The sequence below is a fragment of the Pristiophorus japonicus genome, chromosome 9 (genome assembly GCF_044704955.1).
Source record: "Pristiophorus japonicus isolate sPriJap1 chromosome 9, sPriJap1.hap1, whole genome shotgun sequence".
Lineage (NCBI taxonomy): Eukaryota > Metazoa > Chordata > Chondrichthyes > Pristiophoridae > Pristiophorus > Pristiophorus japonicus.
Window position 1 is genome coordinate 150,699,146 of NC_091985.1, and position 16,405 is coordinate 150,715,550.

Sequence of the window (16,405 nt, forward strand, 5' to 3'; positions counted from 1 at the left end):
TGTATAAGTACAAATGTGCGCCACAGAGGGCGCTGTGGAGGGAGACCTGAAAGTACCTGCAAGACAGAGTATAAAAGGCTGCCCACCACACCTGGGAGGCACTCTGGAGTTACACAATAAAGGACTAAGGTCACAGCAGTTATTACAGCACCAGGCCGCGTGGAGTCACTGATTTGAGTACTACATACATCACAACATCCCCATTATTCTGCCTTCCCAAGCCGACGCCTGCACATCATTCCTCACACCAACACGCCTTGGTCCGATTCTGAGGACCAAGGTGAGACAGTATAGGCGACACACATCACTCATAGGCGGTCCCTCAAAACAAGGTGACTTGCTTCCACGCTAAAAAAGAATGAGTTCACAGGCGTTTCTATTGAAGGAACCGAACTACATCCTCAAGGGTGGACGATGCCTGTGCGTGGTTTTTTTTTAATGTGTGGTAGCCATTGCACACCAGCCACCACATGGACTTGACAGAGCTAGATCTTGGTCCAGTGGCAAGGATTACCCAAGACGACTGGAGACTAGCTCTGCTGTACGGACCTAGTGCACACACATATTGCAGTGTGGGCTGGCCCGTGCTGCCCCTGGGCCCCTGGCCCCGAACTCGGGCTTCCCCTAGGCCCTGATCACGTCCCTCTACAGTCTCTCGCCGCTCCTTCGCCCCGACCTCATCACTCCTGCTGTGTCTGCCCACGCTCCAATCACCGACCTGGACCTTGCTGACGTCACTCTTCACAGCCATTGCCCTCCTGCACCAGCTCGCACTGTATCTTGTAGTGACATGCCTCCATGCAACCACATGCTGATGTGGTAGATGGCAGGTAAAGTGGAGCTGAGAGAGCCAATCCCTCAATGTCATGATAGTAAGTAGAAATGTGGTGAGAGTGCCTTCCGAGGTTTCAGGAATGACCTGCAAACTGCTGACACCTAAATCTGTGGACAAGATGGCGTGAGCAAGAGCCTTTCCATGAGGCAAATAATGTGTATTTATGTGTTTTCCCAGCTGTCAATGAATGAACTCGCCAATGGCCATTGAGCTTTCGCCTTCCCTTCACAGGCGAGGTACCCGACCTCCGTGAATCCCCTGCTCCTGCAGTAAAAGTCAAAAGCTGGCGATAAAAACCCTCTTAAGGGTCTCTGAACAAGCATTTAATGATTTCAATGAGGTCGCCCACCTCTGCCGATCGGGTCCATATCTCTCCTTCAAAGCTGCCCAAGTTAAATGCTCGAGGTGGTGGGATGATGGTGGGCTCCCGACGGCTCGCTATTTATGAAATTTTTACTGCCAACCTGCCCCCAAGTCGACACGCTCGGCAATGGCAAAATTCCAGCCGGAGTCTAGATTTAGGTACGGCTGACTTCAATGCGATGAGTCAGAGACTGTCCACGCTAAACTAGGCAAATCTGTTTATTGGCAAAACAACAGAAGATCAGTGGGAGTTGTTCAAAACAGAATTTAATGTGATACAGAACAAGTTTATACCCCTAAGGGGCAAGTGTTCTACTTTCAAAAAAAATCCAGCCATGGATGACTAAAGAGATAATGAACAACATAAAATTAAAAGGAAAAGCATATAAAAATGCAAAAACTAGCACAGATCCTGGCAACTGGGAGAGATGCAAAGAACAACAAAGGGTTAAAAAAACAGATAAGAGCTACAAAAAGGGAGTGTGAAAAGAAACTGGCAAGGGATATCAAAATCAACACTATATTTTTTTACAATTATATTAGGAAAAAGAGGGAGCAACATGGGCCTCTTGAAAACTGCTAACAGTGATATTGTCAATGAAAATAAGGAAATGGCGGTTATGTTGAATTATTACTTTGCGTCAATATTTACAGTAGAGGTAGGAGAGCATGCTGGACATCCCAAGGAAATTATTAGTTTTCTCATTTCCTTATTTTCATTGACAATATCACCGTTAGCAGTGATGGAGACTCACCAAAATTAAACGTAAGCAAAATAACATTAATGAAGAAAATAATGACACTAAAGAGTGACTAATTCCCAGGACCAGATGGTTTCCATCCCAGGGTTTTAAATGAATTGTAGATGCCCTAACTATAATCTTCCAAAGTTCTCTCGATTCGGGAACTGTTCCTTTTAATATCACTCCGCTATTTAAGAAAGGTGAGAGAAGGAAACCCAGAGAATAATAGACCAGTTAGCCTAACATCTGTTGTCGGGAAATGATCTAGAGTCTATAATTAAAGATAGGGTGACTGAACACCTTGAAAATGTTCAGTTGATCAGAGAGAGCCAGCATGGATTTGTAAAGGATAGGTCATGCCTGATGAAACTGATTGAATTTTTTTGGAGGTGGCTAAAGTAGTGGACAGTGGAATGTCTATGGATGTTATTTATATGCACTTCCAGAAGGCATTTGATAAAGTCCCTCATAAGAGACTGTTAACTAAAGTTGAAGCTCATGGAATTGAAGACAAATTATTGACTGGATTAGGAAATTGGCTGAGCGCCAAGAGACAGAGAGTATCGATCATGGGCAGGTACTCTATTGGCAGGAGGTGACTAGTGGTGTCTCGCAAGGAGCTGTGTTGGGGCCTCAAATATTCACTGTATTTATTAATGACTTAGATGATGGGATAGAAAGCCACATATCCAAATTTGCAAATGTTGCAAAGATAGATGGTTCTGTAAGGAGTGTAGATGGGAGCATAAAATTAACGAATCGTCAAAATGATGGCAGATGGATTTCAATGCAGGCAAATGTGACTTGAGGAAGGACATTCTTGCTATTGAGGGAGTGCAGCGAAGATTCACCAGACTGATTCCTGGGATGGTGGGACTGACCTATCAAGAAAGACTGGATCAACTGGGCTTGTATTCACTGGAGTTCAGAAGAATGAGAGGGGACCTCATAGAAACGTTTAAAATTCTGACGGGTTTAGACAGGTTAGATGCAGGAAGAATGTTCCCAATGTTGGGGAAGTCCAGAACCAGGGGTCACAGTCTAAGGATAAGGGGTAAGCCATTTAGGACCGAGATGAGGAGAAACTTCTTCACCCAGAGAGTGGTGAACCTGTGGAATTCTCAACCACAGAAAGTAGTTGAGGCCAATTCACTAAATATATTCAAAAGGGAGTTAGATGAAGTCCTTACTACTCGGGGGATCAAGGGGTATGGCGAGAAAGCAGGAAGGGGGTACTGAAGTTGCATGTTCAGCCATGAACTCATTGAATGGCGGTGCAGGCTAGAAGGGCTGAATGGCCTACTCCTGCACCTATTTTCTATGTTTCTATTTCTATGTTAATGCCCGCTGACTGTTTTTTTGTTGTAAAGAGCATATTTACCCAAACTAGCTGCCATGGAGATCGCCCATCATCAATTTCACCACCTCGCACACATTTCGTCCACAATATCGCTCGCTCAAAAAACTGCCCACAAAAAGTGGAACAAACCGGAACGAATCACAGTGTTATAGACACCATGTTGTAGATCACATGTCGTGTCCTTTAAAAGGCTGCTGTGCTTCAACCTCGGTGGAGTTCGGATGTACTCTGCAGGTCGTTGGAGTTGATGTGAACATCTAAAAACATCTTGACCACACTGTGACCCTTTGGAATTGAAGAGCTGTGTTCGTCAGGACATTCCTTGTTTGTGAGCAATCGGTGTAAAACAGAGAGCTACTGCAATGGGGCCTGTCCTTTCTCACCATCTCTTGGTGACCAAAAACATGCAGCAGACTTGACATCGCCGAAGGAATGCTGCACTGCATTATGGGCACAATGTAAGGTGTGACAGACAGATGAGGCGGACCAGATATTACACCCCCCGCAATACAAGGACAAGCATTCTTACCTCGACTTGCCCGACACCACCTGCCTTCAGAGACTGCGCTTCCCCAAAGAGGTCATCAACGAGGTATGCCACCTGATAAGGGCAGATCTGCAGTCTGCCAGCACCATCAGTACTGCACTATCCGTCGAGGTCAAGGTCACCACGGCACTGTCGTTCTACGCCTCGGGTGCTTTTCAGGCTACAGCTGGCGACATTTGAGGACTTTCTCAGCAAACCACACATCGCTGCATTAGACAGGTCACTGAAGCCGTGTATGCACGCAGGTGGGACTTGATCAGCTTCCCTATGACCAGGGAGGCACAGAGTGAGAGGGCTCTAGGATTCTCCAGAATTGCAAACTTCCCCAAGGTGCAGGGAGCAATAGACTGTACGCACATCACGATGCGGGCACCTTTTCATGATGCAGAGATTTTCAGGAACTGCAAGGGATTCCACTCCCTGAATGTCCAGCTGGTTGTTGACCACCAACAAATTATACTGGCAGTGAATGCTCAATTTCCGGGCAGCATCCATGATGCGCACATCCTGCATGAGAGCATTGTAACTGACTTGTTTAACAATGAGTCACAAGGTCAATGCTGGATGCTTGGGGACAAAGGATATGGCCTTGCCACCTGGCTGATGACTCCCCTGCATAACACCCACACCAAGGCCGAGAGGTGATACAACGAGAGCCACAGAGCAGCTCACAATATCGTGGAGAAAACCATTGGCGTGCTGAAGCAGTGCTTCAGATGCCTGGACCACTCAGGAGGCAAGCTCCAATACTATCCTGAGCAGGTAGCTCAATTCATGGTGGTCTGCTCCATGCTACACAACTTGGCTATCAGGAGGGGACAAGAACTGCCTGATGAGTCTGACAGCCCACCTCACCAGAGAGAGGCAGAGGAGAACGAGGAAGCGGACACTGACATCGGGCCAGACAATCAGGCTGACGCTGAAGCCATGCCCCCGCCCCCCTGCAGACCGCATGAAAGGGCCCATGGTGGCATGATAGCTGCAAGAGCCTTACGTCAGGCGCTCATATCAATGATCGCTTTTCCTGAAAGAACGTTGGTTTTATTTACAAGGCTGACACCTTGCTGGGTGTGCAGATCATACATCAATGGTGGGCATCACCTTGGTGACAGTTAAAGTTTAAGTTGATTGAAGTTAAGTGTGATTATACCCTTTGATGTTAAGGAATCACCAGGGTGTAATGGTGCAGCTATCTGAGCCAATGTTCTGCAGGTTTTTGTTCAATAAAAAACATTTAAACCGAACATTAGTCTGAAATCATCAGTATTTCTGTACAAATTAACCCATCCCGCCCCCCGCTTCTCCTCCCCACCTCTACCGCTTCCCCTTACTCTCCTGACTCCAAGCCGCCTGGCCGAGGAGGTCCTCAGACGATGCTTCATTGGTGGGGGCGGTGGAGGGGGTGACGGCTGAAGCGCTGCTTGGACAGATACGGGAGAGGACGGTCCCGAGGTGGGAGCGTGTTCCGAGCCATAAGCAATATGTTGCTGCTGGCTCTCATGTGTGGTTGGCAATGAGGGTGCGTCACCTTGGGTGCAGTGCGACGCTCCAGGACCACTGGGAGCCCTCTGCCTCCAGTGTTCCTGGCTACCAGCTCCAGGGCCTCCTCCATCCCTTGGACAAAAACTCGGTGCCAACTATGTTCTTGGTGCTTAGTAAGCTTTTTGCTGCTGGTGAATCTCCGTCATTCCTCCTACAACAGCCAAACAAGCACACACCACTCCCACACATGCTTTCAGTGCCTCTGAGCTCCCGCTCTCTGTGTCTCCTCTTCTGCACATGTCATGATGACCCTTGACCTCCTGAATCACAGGAATCGAGCATTGCCATGTTATTGCTAAGGACGACCACGGCAGAAGGTCAGAAAAATTTAACGCTACCACCCATTTGATATCGCTCATGGTAACACCCATTTTCAAAAATGTAACTAGGTGTTTTGAAAATGGGTGAGAAGCCGGCGATCTGAAAACCCTTTTTAATCGCCCACGCCGGACATAATGCCCATTTTTGGGCGATAAGCTCAAAAGTGGAGGTTCTAGCCCTATAACTCAGGGCATAGTCTGAAAGTTAGAGCCAGGCCTTTCAAGAACAACGTTAGGAAACACTTCTACACACAAAGGGTGTTAGAAGTTTAGAACTCTTCCGCCAACAGCAATTACAGCTAGTTCAATAGTTAACTTTAAATCTGAGATTGATAGACATTTGTTAACCAAAGGTATTAAGGAATATGGGGCAAAGGTGGGTATATGAAGTTAGGTCGTAGATCAGCCATGATCTCATTGAATGGTGGAACAGGCTCAAGGAGCTGAATGGCCTACTCCTGTTCCAATGTTCCTATTAAAACAGCTCATCTGCTTTTGGTGTAAAACTTAACTGAAAGATAATTAATTTGAAAATTACTTTCGATATTCTCTCAGGCTCAGCAACACTTGTAAGTGAATCTCACAGCCCAATGAACTGGACAGTATCTTACTGCTAAATATCATAGCAATATAGGAACAGGAGTCGGCCATTCAGTCCCTTGAGCCTGTGTGCATTTCAATTAGACCATGGCTGCTCTGTATCTTAACTCCATAACCTTTAATACCTTTGCCTAACAAAAATCTAGCTATGAAAGGTCATCGACCTGAAACATTAACTCTGTTTCTCTCTCCACAAATGCTGCCTGAACTGTTGAGTATTTCTAGCATTCTCTGTTTTTATTTTAGATTTCCAACATCCGCAGTATTTTGCTTTTGTAAAAATTTACCAATCTGTTTTGACATTTTCAATTAACTTAGCCTTTGGGAGGCGGGGGCGAGGGGGGAGGGGCGACGAGAGGAGAGTTCCAGATTTCCACTACCCTCCTGACATTAGCCCTAAACAACCTAGCTCTAATTTTAAGGTTATGGCCCCTTGTTCTGTACTCCCCTACCAGAGGAAACATTCTCTCTCCATCCACCTTATCAACCTATAATCGTCTTAAACACCTCAATTAGATCACCCCTAATTCTTCTATACTCAAGGGAATACAAGCCTAGTCTATGCAACCTGTCCTCATAATTTAACCATTTTAGCCTTGGTATCATTCTATGAATCTGCGCTACACACCCTTCAAGGCTAACATCTCCTTCCTGAGCTGCAATGGTCAGAACTGAACACTATTGTTCAGCTATCTAGTTAAACAGTCGTGTGATCTGGAGATTCTCACAATAAGAATGATAAAATATTGATTATGTTACTTAACTATTAATGCAGAGGCATTAACCGGAGACGTGAGTTCAACTCCCACCCTAGCAGCTGTGGAATTTAAATTCAGTTAATTAAATAAATCTGGAATAAAAAGCTAGTATCAGTATGAAACCATCGGATTGTCATAAAAACCCATCTGAGCACTAATGTTCTTTCGGGAAGGAAATCTGCTGCCTTTACCTGGTCTGGTTTATATGTGACTCCAGACTCACTGCAAAGTTGTTGACTCTTAACTGCCCTCTGAAATGGCCCAGCAAGACACTCAGTTGTACCAAACCCCTACGACAAAGTCAGCACTGTGGGAATATCTTCACCACACGGACTGCAGCGGTTCAAGAAGGTGGCTCACCATCACCTTCTCAAGGGCAATTAGGGATGGGCAGCAAATGCTGGCCTTGTCAGTGATGCCCATATCCCGTGAATGAATTTAAAAAAAGATCCCTCATTCCAAATAGGGGTTACTGTGAGCTGACATGTGTATTCTTCTATCTATCAGGAAGAGGACTGAAAAGCACTAATGAGAAGTGGCTGATTGTAAGCTAACAAACTGGATTACTTTGGGTGTAATACATGATTGAACAGAATATCATTTTCAATAAAATGCAATGCATTTCTTAACACTTCTTACAGGCTGGAAAATTAAAATATAGAACTTTGCAGTTTTGATATGGTCCTAGCTCCATATAAAATGCAGCAAACTCAGACCTAACCTAAGAACGGGAGACCTACATATCTCATCTTGACTGATATAGGCTCAATAAGCAAGATTTTTATGCATAGGAGGGAGAACAGGGGCAAAGTGGAACCTCTGATTCCTCCCTCAGCTCTCTGTCAAATGATTACCTTGCCAAGCTGCCAATTATTTATGCTACCACCTTGACTGAAATCTCCTTTTGGTGTGGAGGCCATAGCAATATACATTGTCTACTTAGTTATGCCCCTGCTGCATGCAATGAATAGAAACATTTCTTGCATTACAAGTGCAATCTTCTCTGGATTGTACCACCAACCAATTCGAACCCAGCCCACCCCATCTCAAAATTCACATGAACCGTTCTACTGGAAGTTAATACATTTACCCTCAAGAGGAGCCATCAGAATTGCAAACCATCTTCAGGGTTTTTATTATGCTGGATCTCCAGGAATTAACCCTTTGTAACATGTCTTTATATCACAAATATATGAATTAAGCCCAAAATCCTCTCCAGGCTAAATAAGTCAAAATCTCAAAATTTGACTACTTCTAACATGAACATTTATTGCCCTGTGTACAAGGATGACCAATGGGATTTAAAAGATATTTGATGGGAATTGAGATAAAGTTTTGGTTTCCTGAGTGAGGTCAGTCCAACAACCTATGCAGACTACCTGCCATGGTGCAATATGGAATGGGGGACCTTCATTCTCATCAAGAGCGATAGATTTCACACAATACTCATTCTATGTTAAGTATATTCTCATTCATTGGTTGCAATTATGATAAAAAAAAGTTTGCAAATCTTTTACGGATTGGTTTTTGAATTACCTACCAGGTGGAGTTTCAAGTTGTTTTGGTGCAAGGCAGTGCTGGCTTTGGCACTGTGATGTATTGAATAGTAGGTGATGGCTGTCAATGCATTAGAGCTTATTTTAAAATTCTAGCACCAGGAATTTCACATCAGTCTAAAAACCTAATCAAATACATTTTATGCAAATAAGTATATTCATTTAACATTTAGGGGCCAATGCGTATTCTCAGTGTGGAGCTCATCCATTATAAGTCACATGACAGTCCCATGATTTTCCATTTATTAATGTTCGGGGAGTCCATTGCACGCCCTCTGTGTAGGTCTCTGGGTAGATGCATTCTAATTTGCTGATGCAGATTCATGGCGGTTGAGGCTCCGTGCTGTAATTGTACATTTGTAGAGAAGACTTTGAGAGGTTAGAAATTACTGTTTGCATCTTTAGCAGTTTGACATTTGCCTCACTCCTGTAACAATTTATTTGCAATTTTAAACTGTTTTAAATACATTCGCACCCCTGTTTCAATAGTAGCTGGAGAAATGTCACTGAATGTGGAGACCATCCAATTGCTAATATATTAATTCCAAGGCCCATGTGGGATTGTGTTCCTTGCAACGGTGTTTGCAGTAACGACAGAAAGATCATTCGGGAATGATTGAGAGCTGCTGGAGGACGAACACTCTCTACTTCTGAATTAATATTTATGTCATGTGTTTGATTTACAAATCAGACTGCAGCTTGATAACATGATTTTACTTTACACTGAGCAGAAAACCTGTTCAAAATGACCGACCACCATCTTCCACCTTCTCAAAGATAACTCGGGATGGGCAATAAGTGTCAGAGTTGCCCACATCCCAAGATTGATTTTTTTTTAAGATGAGGCGAAGGCATGGACATTGGTGAAAGTATTATCAGGGCCAGCTACAGAGATTGTCTGAAATCTTATTTTTAAAACGAACAAAAATGCAGATTTTGTCGGGCTTAAAGGTTTAAAGTGAATTAATTCAACTCCCCTACTCGACAGGCCATAGCAATGCTGCATGCCAGGAATGAACTAGTGTTCCTCCGATCCAGCATTGCCAGGGCACAAATCGCAGAGCGTATCCTGGTTGATGTACCCTGAGCAGTTGCACGCCCTTTGTGTAGCTCTCTGGGTAGGTGCATTCTACATTCCCTCCCTCACTTCATGCAGAACATTCCACAAGTGGCAGGGGCAGTTCTTGAGTATCCAGGCGAATGAACCTCAGTTCCACATCCCATTTGAAAGGCAGCACTTCCAACTATGCAATACCACATTGAAGTGACAGTCTAGATTACACGTTAAATCCCACGGCCTTCTGATTCAAGGCGAGCGAGTTAATTTTGAACCAGGATGATACTTAAAAAGCTGAAAGGCTCCGATATGCTGCGCAGGCGGTAACAGGTGCACGCCGACAGCGCCCAGTTATACTGCTGGCTCTGCACCATTGTCTGGTTAGGGGAAGTGGAATGTGTGAGGCTGCACGCACAGAACTACAATCCGCCAAATACACCACTTACAATGTTAACGATAGCGGAGTTGATGAGGAAGTGAGTTCTTTCCCCAACACAATCAACAAACAAAACGTTTCTAGTTTGCTTTCTGCTGAGCCCCGGAAATGCGAGAATGCCTCGCAAATGTGCCAGAATTCAATGCGCCGTCCTATCACCAGGTATGCTTCCAGTTTCTGCATGATACAGTGCGAGACACTTACAGTTGTACAGAAACTAGAGTACAAGCGAGCAACTAAATACAGAACTTGACTCCGCTTTACCTTCAGTGTGAACGGCAGATACGTAGGTCCAATTGTACCTCTGCACAATATCCAGCATGGCCCTGGCCTGGAGGGTATCTGAAGGGACAACCCGGAGGAAGTACTGGAACAGTGTCTTGTCGCTCAGGTCGATGCTTGTGGCCGAGTAGGCGATCTGGGGGATGTTGAAGAGCTGCAGGAGGTTCTGTACCTGGATGGCCACAGAACTGGAGCCTGGCCCAATGACCCCAGCGATGGGGGTCTTGGCTTTTGACCCGGCCACTGGCCCTTCGAGACACTGGGTCAGTCCATCCCTCTCGTTGCGCATTGAGATGAGCGAGTCTCGGATGAACTCGATACTCTGCTCGAGGGCCACCGACGAGTGCCAGCAGGAGTCTCTGATCTCGCAGCCCAGAGTGATGTTGGGCAGCAGGTCGCGGTTGGCGTTGATTTTGTCCAGAGTATGGAACATAGCCTCCACCCGCTGAATCCCGTACTGCTCTCGGACCTCGCCACACTTTCTCTCGGGCACCTTGGCGGCCGGGGGCTGGTGGTGCACCGAGAAGAGAGCCCCAATGATCACATCGCCATCCTTCCGAGCCACCGAGCGTTGAGCCGAGTTCATGGACAGCAGGACTCTCTTCCCGGCCTCATGCTCTCGGACGCTGAGAATCACTGGGATGAAGATCAGCCAGAGGGTCACAATCTCAATGCCAGCAGGCTTGCGGCTGCCCAGCTTGCTCGTTTTGGCCATCCTCTCACCACACAAATCAAGACGACGGCTTTACGACTTGGAAAGGTCATTCAGGCGCACCAAACATACCTGGAAAAGGAAAAATCATCAAATAGTCAGAACAGGACTAAAGACACACCTGACTGGACTGGACCCAGCTCACAGCAGTGCTGCTTGAGTGGGGACCGCGATTTTACCCAGAATTATAATTCTGGTGTCCGAATGACCTTGATGCAAAGCAAAAAAAAACTGTGTGCAAAAAGTCAAGGCAAGTTCTTGAGAATCGTCTCATCAAACTTGTGCAAGGTGTAAATCAGGTTAACAATTAAACAGGAACGAATGAGAGTTCGGCTCCGGACACACATTGAAGGCATCTGAGCTGACACACCTTGCAACAGACTGGCTTCACCAGGGGGCAGCCCAGCATTCACCAGAAACACATCACAATGTGGCCAGGTCAGATTCCCAGCAGCACGTCACAATTATCCGCGCATTTATTTTCAAGCTGCATTCAGATCTATCAATTGTATCAAATGGGCATATTTTATAATCAGGAACACTTTATTGTACTAAAATCAAGGGAGAAGTGCAGGAACATTTATCCAAGGTTCGTTCAGATGGTGGTAACATACGCCTTATAACTGGTATAATTCCAAAACACATCTACATGAATAGAACATTGGGCAAAATCGCGCACTGTAGCCTAGTTACACTAAGATACCGTTAAGATCTAGGTTCTCATCACAAGTCCCTTCAGCAGACCTGCCAAAGGATCTGTATTTGCTGAATTTAGATTTAACACGCAGTTTTGAAGCTCAGTTTCCCCCTCTTGAATCCACGGCTCCGCTAGCTACACTTTTCTGCATCGTATTAATCGATAGATGTAGACTCGCGGCCGGACTATATATAATACTTGGTTATTTACCAGACACCTTCCCGTGGCAGGGATAGATTCAGCACCAAGGTCAGCGCAAAGCCATTCCAACTCTGCCAGCTAGATCCAGGCGTCAGCCAACTCCTCAACAAAGTTCACGATGGCTTCTTCAAATGGTCTCACGCCAGGAGGATCACGTCCAACACTGGGCTTTGTACAGGTTGCTGGGAATAGTTCAAGTCGCAGGCGCGGCTGGTGAGCCTCTAATGTGTTGCACAGAAACACATCGAGGGGACTTGCTGGCGCTACTCAGCGCGCACAAGATAAGAACAAGCCAACAACAGAAGGAATTCCTGTGTTTCTACAAGAGAAGCGGGGCAATGTCGATGCTTTGGCTCGGGTTAGCCAGCAGAGTATTTGTTTCACAGACAAATTCTCCATTCCAAACAAATCAGAATCAGCAAGTGAAATGAAAGACTTACCTGCGATCAATGCAATGATCACACGCCTTGTGAACCAGGCGGATCCTGCCTTCTCTCTACTCTCATTCGCAATAGGGCAGGTCTATCGCATGAAGCCGCTTCGCCTGCACACTCCTGCCCTCTGCCCGCCGCTCCATTTTACTACAGAGCTGAAATCAGGACATCTCCCCATCAATGTTCGGCTGCTGCCTGTTAATGAATTGCACACAGCCAAAAGTCGAGAGGCCGCTCACAGCAGAACCCCATGTACCAGAAAGAGCCCCACTCTCGGGCGAAATCCTAAAGATTTTCATTTAAAAAATAACAGGTCTGTGATCTGCACAAATGGAAACTTTCGCCCCTAAAGTAATCTTTCTGCAAACTTTCACTGGGAAATGTTGCTTTACACCAAGTAAATAGAATGGCGCAGGGCCAATCTGATATAAAAAATACAACCTCAATATTAAATACTTGGTATCTCATAGCAACCATTCCCAAAGGCTGGAAATATCCTAGTTTCTCAATGTGACCATAATTCAGTAGGGTAGACCTCACATAATGTCCAAAGTGGGGTGCCAAGAAGTCTTAATGCCTATTTTGTTTGACCACTGTGTCATCAACAGAAAAACAATTCTGCAAGGATTCTCCAGGAGGCACAACTAACAGAATAAGATAGACACAACAAAAGGAAGCTCCTAATCTACATCCTAATAATCATTCTAAGCCTTTATAAATCATGGGTTAGGCCCTAGCTGGAGTATTGTGTCCAATTCTGGGCACCGCACTCGAGGAAAGATGTCAAGGCCTTGGAGAGGGTGCAGAGGAGATTTACTATAATGGCATAAGGGTTGAAGGACTTCAGTTATGTGGAGAGACTGGAGAAGCTGGAATTGTTCTCGTTAGAACAGAGAAGGTTAAGGGGAAATTTCATAGAAATGTTCAAAATTATGAAGGGTTTTGAAGGAGTAGACAGGGAGAAATTGTTTCCACTGGCAGAAGGGTCAGTAACCAGAGAACACTACTCTTTTTGATATATATTCATGACTTAGACTTGGGTGGACAGGATATAAATTCAAAGTTTGCAGATGACACGAAACATGGAAATGTAGTGAACAGTGAGGATGATAGTAATAAGAACATAAGAAATAGGAGCATGAGTAGGCCATTTGGCCCCTCAATCCTGCTCCGCCATTTAATAATATCATGGCTGATCTGATCAGGGACTCAGCTCCACTTCCCTGCCCACTCCCCATAACCCTTTATTCCCTTATCGCTCAAAAATCTGTCTATCTCCGTCTTAAATGACCGAACCTCCACATGTCTCTGGAGCAGAGAATTCCGCAGATTTACAACCCCCTGAGAAAATAAATTCCTCCTCATCTCAATTTTAAATGGGTAATCCCTTATTCTGAGACTATGCCCCCTAGTTTTAGTTTCCCCTATGAGTGGAAATATTCTCTCTGCATCTACCTTGTCGAGCTCCCTAATTATCTTATATGTTTCGATAAGATCACCTCTCATTCTTCTGAACTCCAATGAGTATAGGCCAAACCTACTCAACCTATCTTCATAAGTCAACCCCTTCATCTCTGGAAAAACCTAGTCAACCTTTTCTGAACAGCCTCCAATACAAATATATCCTTCCTTAAATATGGAGACCAAAACTGTATGCAGTACTCTAGGTGTGGACTCACAAATATCCTGTACAGTTGTAGTAGGACTTCTCTGTTTTTATATTCCATTCCCCTTGCAATAAAGGCCAACATTCCATTTGCCTTCCTGATTACTTGCTGTACCTGCATATTAACTTTTTGTGTTTCATGCACAAGGAGCCCCAGGTCCCTCTGTACTGCAACATTTAGCAATTTTTCTCCATTTAAATAATAGTTTGCTTTTCTATTTGTTCTGCTAAAGTGGATAACCTCACACTTTCCCACATTATACCCCATCTGTCAAAGTTTTGCCCACTCACTTAGCCTGTCTATATCCCTTTCTTGTATCCTCCTCACAATTTGTTCTCCCACCAGCAAACTTGGCTACATTACAGTCAGTCTCTTCATCCAAGTTATTAATATAGATTGTAAATAGTTGAGGCCCCAGCACCGATCCCTGCAGCACCCCACTAGTTACTGTTTGCCAACCGGAAAATGACCCATTTATCCCAACTTTCTGTTTTCTGTTAGTTAGCCAATCCTCTATCCATGCTAATATATTGTGAAATTTTATCTTGTGCAGTAACCTTTTATGTGGCACCTTATCGAATGCCTTCTGGAAATCCAAATACACCACATCCACTGGTTCCGCCTTATCCACCCTGCCCATTACATCCTCAAAGAACTCCAGTAAATTTGTCAAACATGATTTGCCTTTCATAAATCCACGCTGACACTGCTTGATTGAATTATGTTTTTCCAAATGTGCTGCTACTGTTTCCTTAATAATGGACTCGAGCATTTTCCCAACAACAGATGTTAGGCGAACTGGTCTATAGTTTCCTGCTTTCTGTCTGCCTCTTTTTTTAAACATTTGCGGTTTTCCAATCCGCTGGGACCTCCCCAGAATCCAGCGAATTTTGGTAGATTACAACCAATTACACTATCTCTGCAGCCACTTATTTTAAGACTCTAGGATGCAAGCCATTAGGTCCAGGGGACTTGTCCGCATTTAGTCCCATTATTTTACCGAGTACTACTTCTTTAGTGATAGTGATTGTATTAAGTTCCTCCCTCCCTATAGTCCCTTGATTATCCACTATTGGGATGTTTTTAGTGTCTTCTACCATGAAGACCAATACAAAATATTTGTTCAAAGTCTCTGCCATTTCCATGTTCCCTATTATTAATTCCCCAGTCTCATCCTCTAGGGGAGCAACATTTACTTTAGCCACTCATTTCCTTTTTATATAGACTCCGGGAGGACACAGACAGACTCGTGAAATGGGCAGACACATGGCAGATGAAATTTAATGCAGAGAAATGTGAAGCCATTCATTTTGGTAAGAAGATTGAGGAAAAGCAATATAAACTAAATGGTACAATTTTAAAGGGGGAGCAGGAACAGCGAGACTAGTGGTATACTTGGGGTGAAGGTGGCAGGACAAGTTGAAACGACAGTTCAGAAGACAATCAGGATCCTTGGATTTATTAATAGAGACCTAGGGCCCAAAATTCATTCCCGCCCATTTCTTGGCGGCCACCGGGCGGGAGATCCGTTTTTGGCGCCCGCTGCCGCCAGGTCCCGTCGGGAGCCACTTTGGCCATTGTGTGGGCGGCAGTGCGTGGGAGAGGGCAGGAGCGGGACTCGGCGGCAAGCATCATCAGAATGCGTCAGGTGGAGGCCTCTCCACTCGGGTTTGTTCGGAGGGCCTCCACTGCGCATGCATGGGATTTAGGCGATTTTTTAATTGTAGTTCTGTGTAGCCTGTTGTAGTCCTTTTGTGGCCCTTGCACACTAATTGAGTAAGTGCTCAGGGCCATAAAAGGACACCACTCAATTTCACCTGCGAGGGGAGAGGAGAGAAGAGGAGAGGAGAGGAGAAGAGAGAAGAGAGAGACACGAGACACGAGACAGGAGACAGAGAAGAGAGCAGAGGCTACAGAGAAAAGAAGAAGAGAGGAGAGAGGAGAGGAGAGAGAAGTGAGTAGAGGAGAGGAGAGGGAGAGAATACAGAAAAGAGAGGAGAGAGAGAGGAGGGGAGAGAGAGAGGAGAGAGGAGAGAGAGAGGAGAGAGAGAGGAGAGAGAGAGAGGGAGAGAAGAGAGGAGAGAGAGAGGCGAGGAGAGAGAGAGGAGAGAGAAGAGAGAGAGAGGGAGAGAAGAGAGGAGAGAGAGAGGAGAGGAGAGAGAGAGGAGAGAGGAGAGAGAGAGGAGCGAGAGAGGAGAGAGATTGAGGGAGAGAAGAGAGGAGAGAGAGAGGAGAGAGAGAGAGGAGAGAGTTGGAGGTTAGAGAGCAGAGGTGGCATTGGAGAGGGGCCAGTCT

At 45.3% G+C, this 16,405-nt stretch overlaps 1 protein-coding gene across 1 annotated transcript in view; it reads right to left on the reverse strand.

The window, feature by feature from the left end:
* The window catches only part of LOC139272718 (metabotropic glutamate receptor 1-like), a 633,444-nt gene extending 622,392 nt beyond the window's left edge, over window positions 1–11,052 (reverse strand). Inside the window, exon 1 of the mRNA XM_070888814.1 lies at window positions 10,382–11,052. Coding sequence (XP_070744915.1) covers window positions 10,382–10,985 — 604 coding nt within the window. The 5' untranslated portion in view covers window positions 10,986–11,052. The remainder of the gene's footprint in view (window positions 1–10,381) is intronic.
* Window positions 11,053–16,405: the final 5,353 nt, after the last annotated feature.